This window comes from Apostichopus japonicus, chromosome 21, assembly GCF_037975245.1.
Source record: "Apostichopus japonicus isolate 1M-3 chromosome 21, ASM3797524v1, whole genome shotgun sequence".
Lineage (NCBI taxonomy): Eukaryota > Metazoa > Echinodermata > Holothuroidea > Aspidochirotida > Stichopodidae > Apostichopus > Apostichopus japonicus.
Window position 1 is genome coordinate 10234009 of NC_092581.1, and position 17960 is coordinate 10251968.

The 17960-nt window shown below is 39.0% G+C and overlaps 2 protein-coding genes across 3 annotated transcripts in view; one reads left to right on the forward strand and one right to left on the reverse strand.

Annotated features, from left to right (window-relative positions):
• On the forward strand, window positions 1-11289 carry LOC139963178 (dehydrogenase/reductase SDR family member 6-like). The gene is made up of 8 exons (XM_071963735.1): window positions 1-291; window positions 4398-4476; window positions 5314-5410; window positions 6029-6137; window positions 7097-7157; window positions 7891-8063; window positions 10076-10168; window positions 10368-11289. Exons 1-8 carry the CDS (start codon window positions 220-222, stop codon window positions 10419-10421), a joined length of 738 nt encoding a protein of 245 aa, XP_071819836.1. The 5' UTR covers window positions 1-219; the 3' UTR covers window positions 10422-11289.
• LOC139963171 (hemicentin-1-like) overlaps window positions 11189-17960 on the reverse strand; it is an 18116-nt gene continuing 11344 nt past the window's right edge. For both annotated transcript variants that reach the window (XM_071963722.1, XM_071963721.1), the window contains 7 exons: window positions 16689-16946; window positions 15928-16203; window positions 14542-14686; window positions 13835-13968; window positions 13140-13415; window positions 12425-12694; window positions 11189-11919 (listed from right to left, as the gene is read on the reverse strand). In XM_071963722.1, the coding sequence (XP_071819823.1) occupies window positions 11636-11919; window positions 12425-12694; window positions 13140-13415; window positions 13835-13968; window positions 14542-14686; window positions 15928-16203; window positions 16689-16946 (1643 nt within the window). In that variant the 3' untranslated portion in view covers window positions 11189-11635. The remainder of the gene's footprint in view (window positions 11920-12424; window positions 12695-13139; window positions 13416-13834; window positions 13969-14541; window positions 14687-15927; window positions 16204-16688; window positions 16947-17960) is intronic.

The window sequence follows — 17960 nt, forward strand, 5'->3', positions numbered from 1 at the left end:
TGTACAACGAAGATTAACCCGTTTTTTTCCTGGCGTTTATCAGCTACGGTACATGTCAGATGTTTTACCGGATCAGCTGTTTCCGTAGTGCTGCTGTGGTTAAAGTTGGGCCTTGGTTCTTTGAACCTGTAATAATAGTATAGGCTTATGCCAAATGTACCTATACGCTAGGTCTTCACTTACCATTGTTCGTCCACTCGTCCTCATATTAAACTAAAGATGGGTCGCTTAGATGGAAAAGTTGCTTTTTGCACCGCCTCAGCCCAAGGAATCGGACGTGCTGCAGCAGAGGTGAGTATTGACATACGATAAACCAGGGAGCTGCACCTTTCAGTTGAAGTATCAGACCCCTGGCTAAACATAATCAATAACCTAGCCTAGATGTAATTTGTAAACATCTAGATCTACTCATGGCCTAGCCTAGAATCCTAGCACAGGAATGTATTTATACGGACCGTAACGATGTTAGTTAGTGTCACATGCACAAACTTGCCATTCATGTCATCAGACCTGTCAACCTGTTGGACCCCAAATTAGGGAGAATAACATTTTTCAGGGCCAAAAAACCGGGAGAATAAGGGGAAAATAGGGAGGTTGGTAATTTTCAACTGAAATTATATAGATACTCCAAAATAAATAGTCTACAGTACCCCTCATGTATAAGTACTGGACATGTGTACGCGCACAGGATTGTGTAAAGACGTATAAACAAGTACAATCGCGTATAAAATCGTTGACAAACAAATTGCCGCGTAGACACCTCGTATAATCCCTGTACGAGTTAATACGCAGGTTATGCTATTGTGCTCAATGAATAGGGATTAAAGTCGCCGAAAGAATTAGTGAGATGTTTGAAACAGCCGTTTCTTAAATCAAAGTTTAAGACGTGATATTCACCAAGCATAGAAGAGGACGCAGGTAAAGTGTGTGCCGGCATAGAACTTAACAGTTTTTTGTCATATACAAGTAGCCAGCATGCGAACTGCACACATTCGGTATGCCACATTTACAAACAAGTGACAACTTGTGTTTATTAAACTTGTGCACCATGGCATATGCACAGTGCACGCCGTACTACTGTACTGTATTCAGGACTCTACCAAGGACAACGTGCAATAACGACATTGGGCTAAGTCTGAGAACTGACAAAGCAGCCTGCTATTGGTTGAGAGGCCCTCACAGCACTGTGTCAGTTGTAACGTGTTTGTAAACAATCAGTCTATTTTAGATTACGCGAATAAGCATAGGACTAAGTGTTGGCCATTTTCAGAAATTTCGCAAGTGATGAAACATTAAAAAACCGGGAGAATAGAATATGAAACTGGGAGGCCGGGAGATTCGGGTAAAACCGGGAGTCTCCCCGTAAAACTGGGAGAGTTGACAGGTCTGTATCATGATCAATTTTCCATATTTTCATGACCATGTAGATTTTAAGCTTTAGAGATGCACATTTCTGTCATTCACCTGTATAAACAGGCCCTTTGCTAGGACAAACTAAAACGAATGACAGCGAATGACCGAATGACAATTGACTTTGTACGGTTAATTATCATTCGCGAATGACAGCGAATGACAACGAAGGATGGTGGTGAGAAGAGATAAAATGATTAACGGAGAGGAGTAAATGCAGTTATTGGTTTTCTGCGTGAAAACAGGGTCACAGTCGCAAAATGTCAACTCGGATTTTTCCGATTTTAACCCAGATTTTCCAATTTTTGGGGGAAAAGTTCCGCCCCCTTCCCCCCCTTCCCTACGCCACTGTTAAAGAGTAGCTCCATAACTGGCTCAAATTTTCTCCTTTTCCAGTCCCTTTTGCACCCCCCCTACAATAAAAAAATCTTTTTTTTTTCCAATATAAGGACTCTTCCTGAAATTTTTAGCCGTTTCAAGACTATAGTATTGTTAGTTTCTAACAATTAATATCGGAAAAATGACGTTAAATTTACTTTTTAAAATCAGACTTACAATTTCGCTTACTATAAGGTGCGTTTGTATCTTGTCCGTACTTTACTAGATCTGTAAGCCACGCACTTCGGGTCCACTCGGTTTGCGTGGCTTTAATATACCCACGAAGTCTGAACTGTGATATCCGGTTGAAGCAAATGTCTGGACATGCTGTCATTCCCTGTCATTCGTTTTAGTCAACGCAATTTTTTAGTGTGTACAACATATTGTCATTCGTTATGTGTAACGCAATTGTCATTCGTTTTAGTAACACCCCCTTTGCTCACTGGTAAAAATATCCTACATGTTGCTCTTTGAAGACCTGTCTGAACTGAGTGATTTTTAAATTCATTCCATACTTGTGAAAGACAACATGGCTTTAGACATGGTAGATCATATTGAAACCCAACTGGCTAGACAACCATGGTCAGGTAGAGTTGTGTAAACTATGGACTTAAGCAAGGCATTCAATGTTGTTCCACATCGCTGACTTGTGAAGTTGAAGTTGGATCTCAGCAGGGATAAATTAGAAATACGTAGACCTGACCAAAGCTTGACGCATCACCTTACATGTACAAAGAAACTCATGTCAGTACGCCTCGTAACGTTCTTCATCTTGTAGCTGACCACATCGCACCAGCAACTCATACTATCTCAATATTTGAAAGATAAAACTCTGAGAGCCGAAAAGGACTCATAAATATTCGCTCTATCCACACACCATCCCTCTATAGAATAAACAACCACCAGAGCTCAAATCTGCCTCTAGTGTAGTCTCCTTCAGGCATCTTCTGGAAAACCTCATCTAATTCAGGCAAAGAAGGACCACATGTCAACTATCCTTTGGGCGATTTGTGTGGACATCTATCAAGATCAAGATTGCTTCAATTGCATCTATAGGATGTACTTCCATTCATGCTCTCTAACATTTAAGTCACACACATACTACTTGATAACATATCTAAAAAAAATTTAAAATGCTATCCTATTCCATATTGCTTTTTTTCTGGGGTGGGAACAGAGAGATGTAATAATATAGAATAAACAGGTATGGAACCCTGAAAGGGTCACCATTAGTCCCTGTCAACTCATAACAGTAGTCGTTGACGGAACATAATAACCTTGGATTCACACAGCAGAAACTGACCATTCAGGGAAGTCAACAGCATCTGTGACAAGGCTTTGCCTTCGTTTCTGATTTTAAAGTGCCAGCTAGTGCACCACCTAAGACAGTAAATATACTAGTATAATTAATAGCAATTTAAAAAAGCTACTGTCAACATGTGAGACAAATGTAGGACATGAATTGTTAGTTTTCACTTGTTCACAAGGTCCCAGGTGTGAGATCCTTATAAGTTTAAGTATACTGCCCTCTAATATTGTGAACTGCATCATCAAATCACTGATCTGTACACTAACTAGGGATGCACCGGATATCCGGTCCGGCCGGACTATCCGGCCGGATAGTGAGCAATTATCCGGTTCCGGCCGGATATTTTTCAAAATCCGGCCGGATCTTTTGCAAAATCTGGCCGGATCTTTTTCAAAATCTGGCCTGAATTATTCCTTAAAAAGGTAGGTAGTACTGTATGCAGTATTTTTCCAGCAAACAAATTTTCATACTGTATCAAGCTTGTCAACAATTATATTGTAGTTAAATTTTATTAAAGAATGTAGATTACACCACTTCAAGTCATATTTAATCTCATAAATGGGGTCTTAATTTCACCTTCTTTATAATATGCGTATACCTCACCTAAGATTTGCTACTTGTTTCATACTTCTACTTCTTATTAATGATTTTCTGAAAAAATCCGGTTCCGGCCAGATTTTATCCGGCCGAATTTCATGTACTATCCGGCAAAATCCGGTTCCGGCCGGATCCAAAATTTGGATCCGGTGCATCCCTAACACTAACAGTGCAACAGTGTACAGATCAGTGCATCAAATAGATCCTCTCTTTCTGTAGCTACTTAGCTAAGAGTAATATGCAGTGTCTTCTCTCAAGTCCATGTGTTCAGTAAAGTATACAGCAGATATTCCACAGCAGGGACTGTAATACTGTAGTGTTTTTAACAATATTTTGATTTTGGTGATATATATTAATATATCGATATGCTGTGAGATTTGCTTCCGACAACATTCTCAAACGAGCCAAAGCTGTGCAAAGATATTTTAATCTGATGAACAGGACCACAAAACATGACTTTTAACAGATAAAATGATTTTTTTTTAATAATCAAACAAAATGGAAGTAGTAGGCTACAATTTGTATTGCAAGCGCAGGCATTCTAGAGATGGCATTTTTTGTAATGTGGTTTGTACACCTTGTGGTGTTTTTTTTTTTTTTTAAGTGAAGTGTTGCTTTATCAGATGCTATTAAATTTTGAGACTTTCTACATGGTGTTGTACATAATGATATTTTTTCATGTTTGTTTTAATCTCTCCTGAAGGCCTTTGCTAGAGAAGGAGCAAAGGTTTTTGCTACAGATATCAACTTAGAAAAGTTGAAAGAGTTAGAAGGAATAAATGGTAAGTGATTAGTTTTCTTTTCAATTGATTAAAATGTCTTTATCATATTTGAATAGTTAAATTAAATGGCTTTACTCTTCCTGGCCTTTGCTTGATCCCAAACAATCCAATGTATGATTGGGCTAGTCACCTACCTACTGTATCACCCAAACGATTTCCAAGATTGACTGCTTGATACTGTATGTGTAACCAAATCTAATTTTGCATTTTGCAGAAAGTAAATTTAAGTAAAGTTAATTTCTTTATCCTTTATACAGGAGCCAATACCATCACTTTATTGATTTTGAACCTTGATATTAGATATCCATGCCCTGAATGTTTCATCACTTAATCATTGACAAAAAACAACAAAGCTCTTGACACAGAAATTCTAAATCACTAAACAACATGAACACAATTCTACAAAAACATATCTGGAGTTGGTGATTCATTCTCCTGTTTGCCTGAAACAGATATTGGGAGGTTTGGGAAAGCATGAACGGAGGCGGAGGGTGAGGTGGGGGGGGGGGGGTTTAGGAGGGTGTGGGAAATTTAGGAGGGTGTGGGGGATTTAGGAGGGTGTGGGGGATTTAGGAGGGTGTGGGGGATTAAGGAGGGTGTGGGGGATTTAGGTCGGGGACACTGCAAAGTTGGAGAGGTTAAAAAGTATTTTAGTCCAAGGAGTTACAGTAACGTACTTCATTGACAAGTTATGTTGAAAGAGAAAGTTTTTATTTGTTTGTGAAAATATAATTGCAATATGGAATGTTCAGTATTGTCTTGATCAACTCCAATTCAAATATTGCCATTTTTTTTTTTTGTTGGTTAAATTGAATCAATTCTTAATTCCATCAAAAGGAATTGAAGTCAGAAAACTTGATGTAACAAAGACGGAGGAGGTGAATGCATTAGCTGCTGAGATTGGAACTGTGGATATTCTCTTCAACTGTGCTGGGTAAGGAGTGGTTTTCAAACGTTGTAAGTTATGTGCTAACTACTGGATATTCCTGAATAGAGTCATCCGTTAGCCAACCCATACATAGTTGTACGTACTTAAGTGAACACTTAAGTGAACATGTACCATGCTGCAAATTTTTAAATGTTCATACAGAATGACCTCAAAACATGACAAAAACAGAGATGGGTTGGTTGCATGGTGGTTGTTGTATAGTGTCTTGTGTAATACATTACACCTATCAAATTTCACAACAAATTACAATAAATATATCAGGACAAAAGTTATCCGATTCCCCCCTCCCCCATCCCCAACCAGACCTTCCCACCGTAATCTGGAGAATTTAGATTTTGCTGTAAAATTGAATTGTGAGGAAGGACTTGGCCATGCCCACTCCAAAGAAATTTCTGTTCCACATTGTAAGATAAGCCTTGTATAGAATGGTATGTTAAAGTTTTGTTGATATAGAAACTTTGTTGATGAACATGGAGTCATGTGGAGAAAGAGACAATAACCAAGGACTTGTAGAGTTTTCTCTCTGTTCCAAACTGTAATCACATTGCATATTGATATTATATTAACTTAATAAACTGAAAAGCTTGTAATTTATTTCTTCAGTTATGTAGCCAACGGGAGTGTCTTGGAGACAGAAGAGAAAGAGTTTGATTTTTCATTTGATGTTAACATCAAATCCATGTACAGAACTATGAGAGCTTTTCTGCCAAAGGTGAGACTTGTTTCGGGAATCAAACTAATCGCTAAACTTAATGGAGCTGCTTGCATTTTGGTATTGGGACTGACATTTTTCTGCTACTGAGAATAGAATGAGCAGAAAGGGGGTTATGAAAATGTTGCTTAGAAGCATGTAAACTAATGTTTAGAAAACCTTGGAACAGTCTAAATTTTGTTACCAATACAATTTTAATATGATCAACAATTATCCTTTATCTGGGGTGCAGTATTATGCTGTACTTAGACTAGGCCTAGTGTTACATTGTTCTAAAATGTGTAGACAGAAGTAATTTTTTATCTTCAAGTGCTTAAGCTCATTAATAATTATTAACAAACATTTACAACACCTTTTGAGGAGGAAAAAAGGATATATTTTAGTATGAGAACTGAGTGAAAGCAATGCGGAAGTGAAAGATACCTGGACCTGAAGTGTACTCTGAAATTGAAAGTTTGTTAATTAACGGTTTAAACCAGACATATGAGGAATTACGAGATCAGATATACATATTGTAATGCAAGTAAGTACACATTTGATCTGGATGTGGAGTTCACATACTGATCTTCCCTAACAATTGGAGGGAAGGATCGATCCCAGCATTAACGATCTAATCTCGATGCCAAGATTAGATATGGGCTTAGTGTGATGCCAGTGCATGTACTGTACACATGTGCAATACCACAGTTAATCCTGATATGGAGTACCTGTCCTGATCTCCCTCGGCATTAGAGGGATTAGAAGGATATGATCCTGATCTGGATGCTTAGATCATATATGGGTATGGGTTTCAGTATAATTCAAGTAAATAAATCACATTTGATCTTGATGTTGGCACCTAGTATCCATCATTTAAACATCCTTTCAATATACTTTCTATATTGCATATGATTGAAGCCTTATAGTCCTCTAAACCTCATTGAAATATCCTTAATACTTATATATTTCAATTTTTGTAGATGATTGAAGCCAAAAAGGGAAGTGTGGTTAACATGTCATCCATTGTTTCTAGTTATAAAGGTAAGATTTTGTAGATTTTTATTTACGGGTGAACAATAGTATTCATCAAGTTTGCTGGACACCTGTAGATTACTTACTTCACAAAGTCAACATGTCCTACTTAGAAATGTAAATTAAGTAAATACAATGGCCGTTTGTCCGGTGGTCAATGCAGATCTACTGTATGTCACTATGTATGAACATGCCTGACATTCATATGCATGGAAGTCCGTACAATACACCTAAAAACAGTGTGTTAAAATGCATATAGTAGTAGCTGTAGATTTCTGTTCGAAATTTCCATGAAAACCTTTTATTTAGAAATGCTGGACATGCATGCATCAAGCAATAGGTCACTGGGGATTGAGGACAGTGCACTGAATGTGTAAGATTATACAGCCTTAAATGGACATCTGGCCTCCCCTGCATGTCTGTTTACCATAAAGGTAGCCTCAATTTTGTTTTGTGGTGTCAAATATATATATATATATATCGAATTGATACTTTTCATGAAGAATGTTTTGGTGACTTTTCGCTGTATGTAATAGAGTACACTACTCCTACAGTAAATTAACTGCTTCTAAGGCCCCACCCCCCCCCACACCCCCTCTTCAAATGAAGTTTCCTCTTGAAACCTTTTCTTCTATCTATGGGCTGTCTTTATTATCAGGGATTAAGGAAAGAGAAACTGGAATACTGAAATTTTACATGTAATAAACTTGCATCATTTTGTTCCTTACCCATGTTACTACAGGAGCACCAAACCGTGCAGTCTACGGGGCTTCAAAAGCTGCTGTCATTGGATTAACAAAGTGCTCTGCCGCAGACTTTATCAAGACGGGAATACGATTCAACTGTATCTGTCCGGGTACAATCGATTCACCATCACTCAGAGATAGAATGAAGGCAATGGGCGATCTTGACAAGGTGTGTGTTGCTTAATAACACCAAATTAGAAAAATGTTTAGACCTGCAATCCTGGAAATTTGTTTTGTTCATGAAAATTGGATAAATATCCATGTGCATTGTGAGTCATTTAAAGGCCATCAGTGCTTCAACCCAACTGTTAACATGCTAAAATACCCAAGACTTTTCAAAACTAAAATGTTAATATGTTTTAGTTTGAATATGAGTGACCAGTTTCTGACTTTGTAGCATATTTAATGGCAAATACCGATGACTTATGGCCTCGTCAAAATCAGTTCTGTGAAAGCCATGATAGGCCATTCAGAAAAAGAAAGATTTGTTGCATCCATGTGTTTCTTTCTTCCTCCACCATCTCTTAAAGAAGGTAAAATACTTCTAAAGCATAGATGTCATAGATATTCAATGTTGTGCTTTGTTCCTGTTTTTTTCTTATCATACTTTGAAAATAAATCTATCACTTCCAAAGAGAGTGCTATATATGTCAAAGCTCCCTTGTCCATTTGGTCATAGTTTGTTGCTGTGTTCCAGTGTAATTTGAAATATGACAATGCAAATTTGTTTTTTTCCAACATGAATGGCAGCAAATATTTCAAGTTGTGCTCTGAGTTTGACAAAATTGTCCATTTGGCAAGCTTTGACAGTGAAGAGGTGTATCATGGCAGCTTCATACATTGATTAGTGGAATGTTAGCATGGGCGTCAGCAGGTTTCAGAAAGTGGGGGGGACACTATACTATCTAAGCGGAGCGCCACCATTGGTTGGCGCGTAGCGTACCAGAAAATTTTGGGTACATAAGACCCCCTAGATCGCAGGAGATGGCCTTCCTGAGTCGTTTTTAGTTACATCAGAACCAGATCTGTGAGGAGAAATTTTGTCTCACAAAACTAAATTCCGACAGAAAGTACTGGTAGAAAGATGCCGTTCTGACACCAAGGGAAACGAATTACACAGCGTCCATCTCAAACGAAATATTTTCAGTAGTTTGGTATCATATAATACCCTGCATACAGGCAGAATACTGTCTGTAGGGCCTAAAATATATGATATTACCTTCCTGGTGGGGTCTTCGACTTGTTTTCAAGTTGAAATGCGTCGTTTTCTCTGATTCACAGTGTAGGGCAAGGAGAATTCCATTTCTGGCGAGAAGGGGTGCTTCCACAAAACACTCTAAAACATCGTTCAAACATCGCACAAACTTTTATCAGAGGTCTCGGACGAAGCGGGGAGGGTGAATATCTGAGGAAGGGGGATAAAGGGCCAAGCACTGTTCTAATTTCCAGTGCAATTTATTGATAATGATTCTTAAGTTAGATTCTACTTGAATCAGCTCAGCAATTGTGATAGAAAATCGCGCATATGTGATTTTTTTAATAACTGCTCTGAAAAGTGGGGGGGACAAATGATGTGATATCCCCTCCACTTTTGAAAGTGGGGGGGACATGTCCCCCCCCGTCCCCCACCTGTTGACGCCCATGAATGTTAGCTTCAAATGTGGGAGATCTAAACAAAATGATTAACTTGCTAAGAAGGTTAATAGCAGAAGACATTTACTTACTTTAAAATCAGAATGATAAAGCTACATTGGGGCTTTTCATGTCAGAATCTATTAATATCCTCACTTCTTTTATATGTGTGTTAAAGTAAGTTGGCCTGACGTTTCGATCCTAGCAGGATCTTCTTCAAAGGCTAAATGACAATTTCGATCCTAGCAGGATCTTCTTCAAAGGCTTGTCATTTAGCCTTTGAAGAAGATACTGCTAGGATCGAAACGTCAGGCCAACTTACTTTTACACTTTCTCTTACACAGGCCCTCTAGTGGATAAGCAGTTTGCTAACAGTTTTATTTTTTATTTTATATGTGTGCAAAATGTATTTATTGTCTTGTTTAGACAATGAGAAAGATGTTTCTGTTCTTGTTTGAACCTCCGGTATTTGATTACCTTTACTGAGATGTTGTAGAACAATATATTTTTAATTTCAGATATGAACTGCTTCAATCTGTTTCATTTCAGGCAATGGCTTCCTTCCTAGCTCGTCAGCCTACTGGTCGATTGGGCACCACGGATGAAGTAGCTAATATCGCAGTATTTTTAGGATCTGATGAGGTGAGTTTGCGTATCAGAAAATCAATTTCATTTGTTTGTTTATGATCATGATAACAATGAAAATATAATTGTACTGGAAGTAATGGTAATAAAAGTATAAGAGTAACATGTTCATGGGAGCTTTCACTGAAGCATAATGAAATGGGTGATCTCTCCCCGTAAAATTGATGGTTGCATTTCTGCTTCATTTTACCAACAGTCAAGTTTCATCACAGGGTCAGAGTTCAAAGTTGATGGAGGATGGAGTAACTGACGATGATGAGTTATTATTATAAGATGAGAGAAGTGGATCGTCTGCATCTCTCAGACGTTTATTTAAGTGCTGTTTAATTAAGTGCACTAAAAAGGACTGTATAATTTCGGTTAAGAACCATGCATTACTATTTCTGAAACATTACCTTTTTTATATTATAATTTTTTAAATTCAGTCCTTGTAACTGACCCTTCATTCAATAGTGTTCTTATTCAGTCTGTTCAACATTTGAAAAGATGAATGTACAAATTAGTCGACATTTCATTACTAGAGGATTGTTTCAGAAATCCACCTCAGGAGGCTCAGGGAAAGCAACTAATGGATCAAAATCAGTGAAAAGTATGTGCTGAATTGATCTGTATTTTAATATTTAATAATATCAGCTGATTCTGGGAATAAATTATCTACTGTTGATTGTTGATGTTTCACATCCAGATGGTATGGTTTGAATCACATGCATCTCTTTTAAGATATCAAAATGATTAAAAAACATTAGTTGATTGTACTCCATCTATAGTACTTTCAATATTATAAGAAAGACAATGTCATCTTCAATTGTGTGAATGATTTTGAATTGTTCAAAGGATTTTAAGTAAGATGAAATTTGCAAAATTCATGAAAGTTCTATTTTTTTAATTAAAATTAATCGAGTGTATCCAGTAATTACTGAGCATCCTTTTTATCATCAAAGAGATTGTCTTGCATAATTGTTGTTCCACTTGGCAGTTTGAGAGACAACACAAAAGAATTACAGAACACATTCCATCAAATTACTTTGCTGCTACAATCGCAACAATGCCTTCTATTAGCACAAACTTGACATTATTTGTAAAGCCAACATGAAATAAAGAGAGTAAAGCACAAAGAATCTGAAGCAAAAACTTGAGTATTTTTTTTTTCCTTTTTTAAAAATCAGCAAAATGTCTCTCCGGTATAAGAAAGCATGTTCAACACACCGTTATCTGTTCATGGCTGAAACACTTATATCATCCATTGTGAGTACCAATAAAGTATTATTTGCAAGTAAAAAGAGAGAAAAATTTCAGTATCCATTCATATCTTCTGCACAAAACAGATCCAGTACAGTAGATTGATCGCTGGTTGTGGTTGCAGCTATGCTTCACTTGCCATCATTATATAGATTTGAGCAAACAGTTCAAAACACATGGATACTGTGCTCTAAAGATCCAACCGATGATAATGCATGTCCGTTCTTACTCACCCAACACGTGCAATGCTATGTCGAGTGAAACCTGGCCGGCTGGATTCACCACCTTACAGGTGTAGGTGCCACCATTCTCGCTGGCCGCGAAGGGAATGGAGAGGGAGCCCTGGTCGTCGACAAAGTGGTCGAGGCCAGGGTTTAAGATTGGTTCTCCGTTAAATAACCACTGGATCTGCGGTCTGGGGAATCCCTCCGCTGGACAGTTCAGTTGCACCGATTCGGTCTCGATGACCGTGTAGCTCTGCTTTACCTCCTCCAGAATTGTTGGCGGAACTGTAGAGGATTTTGATGAAGAGAGAGAATGAAGGTGAACAGCATTCATGTTTGCCAGCAACAAGCAAAGGTGTCTGTTCTTTCTGCATTGGTTCTGGTAGTACAATTCTTAAATCGAAATTGACGGCCAATATGTGCGCACAAAACTTTGAAGCCACTGTTTTTGCCTTTCCTGTACTTAGTACAAAGCAAAGTTGCATCATCTCTTGCTCTGTATTATGTCATTTTTTAAGAAGGGCCAACCAAGATGAAGGTCTCTGAACGAAAACAAAACAGCTTAAACCCGGTAACCTTACATCGAGACAGAAACTAACCCACATTAAGGTTGTGACCGTTAATGGGGGGGGGGGGGAAGGAAAAAAAAAAGGAAAAAAGGGGGAAAACATCAATTTTAATTTCATTCATTCATTAAGTTCACATAACACACAATGCCAATACCCACACACCCACCCAAGCCCCCAATTTCCGGCCGTCCCTTCCCCCGATATGTCATAGTTTGTCTTACCTGAGTAGGAGACATAAATGGGTATTTCACTGGCGCCAGCATCATTTATAGCGTGACAGGTATAGATACCGGCCAGACTCGGGGTCATACTTCTGAGGAACAGTCTTCCGTCCCCAAAGTCGACCACTCGAGAGTCGTCTGGCAGAGGTAGGCCGTCCTTTGTCCATGTCATCCTGGGTGTTGGTATACCGGTAGCGGTGCAGGTGAGGATAGTATTGTCCCACGCCATGAAGGTCACATTGGGCTGAGGGGCAAAAGCTTCAGGTGGCTCTGTAGGAATAGAAGAACATGGGAAGTAATTTGAAGCGCCCTCTACATGTTTCAAAATTCTTATTTTAACATCTAAGTCTGTAACTTTGAAAGATGCACATCTACTCAATCAGTTTTTTTTCTTTTCTGTTTTCTTGTCTCTCAAATCATGCATGTATCTCAATAGCGTGAAGCAGCTAGGTGTGTGCTTTGTCACAACCTGCCAGCGATTTAACCTAACCTGCCGAGTGTTATCGGAACTATGTCTAACAGAAGACACCCACCCTTTCTGGATGTCATCAAATGAATGTATATAAACATATATTACATTTAAAATTTAAAAATGCTTGTTGAAAGAGTAACTATTATTTGACTTCTAGCATAGTTTAGGGAGGAGGGGCAATACAACATTGCAAGTCAAAAGAGAAAGCTATAGATCTTCAATCATGGTGAATACGGCACAAACCTTGAATGAGGAGGGAAACGTAGTCAAAGCTGTACCCTCCCTCGTTTCTGGCGATGCAACGGAATCTCCCGGTATCCTCCTGACGGACGTCCCTGATGATGAGGGACCCGCTTCTCAGGAGATGAACTCTGGTGTTGAGTCGAAGGGAATGCGAGCTGCCGGGTCTATCCCATGTGACGTTATATGGGACGGTACTGGAAATGTCACAAGTCAGAATGGCGTCCCGACCGGGTACCGTCGTCACGTTGCTTGGAGGTAGAATTTTTGGGGGCGGTTCTGTTACAGGAAAGCAATTATCAAGAGCTGTCACTCCTTGCAAGAAAATTCAACGATGATGCAAAATATTTTACAAAATTTTACAAATCAACTCTTGCTAGTATCAAAACTTCACTGTAAGCATTCTATACGGTCTGTTAGTGCATGGTGACAACATCGTGAATGCAACATTTCACATTGAAGGTATTCCAAAGGTTGTCCAGGCAGTTTACAAGTCATTTGCAAAGTTGTCATTTAAAGAGTAAACTTTGATATACTGCCCATACCTGCAAGGATACATTAATTTGGCATAATTAGCAATTGACAAATTTTGTTCTTTTAACGATATCAAAAAGGTTTTTCTGAAGTCATTTTAATGACACAGATGACCGTGACTGCTACTGCAGGTGGTCTATTCTTTGAATACTTAGGCACTCTACCTGTGACATCTAGGAATGTGTCCGCTCTACCCATCAAAGGTTTCTCCATGTCCCTGCTGTGTGCAATACATGAGTAGTTACCTTCCACTTGGCTGTGGGCATTACCGACATCATACTCAACAAGGGAACTCTCACTGGTAATGAAAATACAGCAAAAAAATATATACCTGATATGCCAAATACATCATGAGTAAAGGTGATGGCAAGTGACACATCACTGGTAGGGTTCAAGCCCCCCCCCCCCCAAAGCTTCTGGGCTTTCACTATTCTAGAACTTATATCAGCTTCAATTCAGCAGAAGTTTGGAGGTAGAAATCAGTATATTCCAGTCTATAGAGGTCGAAAATCTTATGTCACTTTCTGCCAAACTTTTTTTCTTTTTTTTTTAACATGGCAAATTTCACCTGGGAGGACCAGGGGGTGCACTGAACATTTGGGGGGGTATGTTCTCCACCACCATAACACTGGGCGCGAGTAGGTGGTGAGTTGATACTATTTGACTAACTTGTACAGATTGTGCAGGGAATTATGCTTCACTCAAATTGATTGAAAGGATGATCAAGGAATAAAAAAGAGACTTTATAATAAATATTATTTGTTCGTCATTATCATCTGTTTATATGACTTTGGAGAGAACGACTGTCAAGAAAACAGACCAGATTTTAAGGAGTTAATAGTTATTCTGATGAGTAGTTTTGTGATGGTACCTGAACTGATCGGTCATCCCAATCACTTCTTCTCCTTTCCTCCACTCTACCGTAAATGGAAGCATGCTATCCACAAAACATCTAAGTGTGGCCATCTTTCCAAAGAATCCCCGAGTCCTGGCTGCCATTCTAGGCAACGGAGCAGCTGAAAATAAAATTAAAAAATTTGTACAGTGCTACTTACTTTACAATTGTATTCACTGGGTTATCAAGGGAAACGCACTTCCAATCAAATGCCACTCTACAAAAAATTTCCGTTATCGAATTAATTGACCGTTATGGACTGACCCGTTGGCTGCAGATGTTGTGTGACATCAAGAGGTACAAAGAATGTTATGAACTTATGACCTTTTTTTCACTATTTCCTTTGAGAAATTTGATGATAGGAAAAGGAATTTTGCAGTATTCACTTCATCTTCCTCAATTTTTTTATTTTTATATCTACATCACCAAAGCCAGACAGAGAATATCGAAGACTATTTATTAAAATTTCTGACAATGCAGTGCTCATTTTCTTAAATTCAACATTGAGATGTCTTATGCTGTTCAATCCAGACAGACAACTCAGGCATCCAGTATAACAAAAAACCATTACCATGGTAACAGACACGCACGGAATACTGGGGTCATCACCTGGCCAGGCGATGATCCATTTGTCAACACCCTAAGCCCAACTTCCACAAACCATTTCTCGTCTGCAACGATGCAAACCATGAAGGCAAAAAGGTGTCGGCGGGCAGACATTCAAACAACAAAATAAATACAGAGATGGATCAAAAAGAAAGGGGAAAAAAATGCGATGTTAATATTCCTCAGATAATGATCTTAATCTTTACTTCAAGGGGAAGTCAAGCGGTCTCAAACTACCCACCTGGTGTCTTCGGTTCTTCTGTTAGTACTTTAATGGGTCGATATAAACATATGATAACTATCAACATTTCGGTAGGTGCGAGTACAAGACCTTACGGCTTCAAGAGCGAGTAGAAATCTGCCATGTTGCTTCCACGATAGATGATAGAATGTTTTATGTCAGCTTTTACTTCACTTACTGACAGACGAAAAAAAAAAACTTAACTTCCATTTTAAGGAGGTGACAGTTTTCCATGAGCACAGCCAAAGCATCATCTCAACAGCTGTTGGAAACACTGCGGTTATGAAACTGGAAACGGACGGATGGTAATAATTCGACGGCCGAATGAGAGAAGTAGTCATCGCCAGAGACCACGAGACGTTGACATATAAGACGATCACAAAGTGAAAATCCACATTAAATCATTATCGGCCCAAAAAAAAATTATCCATCCGTGTTGGGAAAAAAAAGAAGGATTTATGGGAATCTAGAATAAACGATTTAGAGTTTTAAAATTCTGCAAAATTCAGACTTACCAGGAACCAGTGGACTGACTGCTGCTGCTGTGATTCGCTGGAAGGTGTAATTCTGGTGATCGATGCCCTTGACTCGGATGTGAAAGTAATCGCCGGGGGGGATGATGTCAGAGACGGTGTAGATCCCATCCTGAGTCGGATAGCCAGGATCGGGCTCCAAGGTGTACTCGTGGCCGGGAATGATGTGCCCTTGCAGATTCAGAAATTCAACTTTCTTCAGGCATCGTCGACTCGGGAGAAGCTGATCGGCCGAGATGAGGAGCTGGGACCGTACCCCTGTAAATGTGGTGTTTTAAAGTAGCACACGTTCAACAGTAATCGATATCATAATCCCAGTAAAAAGCAGGTAATCACTTACCGTACCGCCTGTATCGACTATGTGTGAAGGATTGTGGTACGTATTACTAGGGGGTGGAAGGGGGGTGGGGAAATTGGACATGGAAATGCGGTGGAGAAAGTGGAATGGGGATGGGGAAAATGGAGGTGGTGGGATAGGATAAAAAGGGTGGGGGGGCATCCACTAGATTTATCTTCTTTTTATATGTATTTGGTTATATAGCTATTTGTTATTATCCTATCCTATCCTAACCTCCCCCAGACCTCAACCCCTCCCCCCCCCTCTGCAGTTATGGTGCAGATGTTGACAGTCAGTTTTAGTATAAGCAGAGCAGTAAAGAATAAGGAAATGAATGGAAAAAGAAATGTTTATTGACCAAACAAATAATGAGGGGAGGGGGCAGGGGGGAACAAAAATAACCTACCTCTCAAAGGAAGCCTGCTCGTAAGATTCAAGTTGGTGGTCCTATCTCTTGAAAAACCAAACTTGAAATCTAACAGACTGATTCCTTGCACACGGAGGGTACTGGTCGACGTACTGCTGACGTTCAAGCGGTAAACTCCCGGTGTGGAATTCCGAACGGCAACGATGTATGCTTTTCCTAGAGTTAACAATTCTTCTAAGTATGGACCAGTTGTTGGTGGATTTTCTGGACTATTTGGTACCACAGGTATTACATCACCTATTGATAACAATGATAACACACACACACACAAAAAATTGATACTCCTCCATAAAAAAGTTTCTTTACTTTGGTGCTGCAGGGGATTGTGGTGGGGGTGGGGAAGGGTAATTAGGGATCCCTTCCAACCCCTGATCTTCCTGAGACTAAATTGCTTTACAGCTTCAACAAGTCAATGCCTTCACCAATTTGACAATAGTACACATGGGAATTAGGTGAATTAACATTATCCATCTGGGGGAAGAGAAATATTTAAAATAAGTACCCCCCCTTCCCCCATGGGGAGGACCACTTGAAACTGTCAAAGTTTTAGGATCAACTGCATGCTAAAAAAGTTTAAGGTGGCAAGGGAAACTTGAAACATTAATATGTGAATTTCACACTCTTACTTGAGGGTCATCAGATTCCACTGCTGATGTACATAGATTTGTCATTTACCTGCAGAAACTATACGTAACAATTTACAAAATGTTTTGTATCAAGTGACATTAAGTATGTGAGACAGTCTTGGTTGAATGTTCGTATCATCGAGTGATGACTCTATCCGTTTGCATAATGTATGTATGTATGTATGTATGTATGTATGTATGGGTGTATGTATGTATGTATGTATGTATGTATGTATGTATGTATGTATGTATGTATGTATGCGTGTATGGATGTATGTGTGTATGTATGTATGTATGTATGTATGTATGTATATTAGATCCTCCTGCAAGCAGGAACTCGCGAAGAAGCCTCATAGGCTTACAAAGCCGCAAGCTGACTGAAGTCAGTCTCTTACATTCATATTTAACGTCCATAATTATGAATTGTTAATTGTCAACAACTCTGTAACTGGACGACATACATTAATCTGGGAGTGACTTGAACCGGGGACCTTATGATTGAAAGGCACCGGCGTTAACCACTGAGCTAACACTCCATGAGCTAACACTCCGTTTCACTCTTAAGTCCCTCTAATAACATTGTGTGTGTCCCTATATTTCTGTATATATAGATATATGTAAAGCA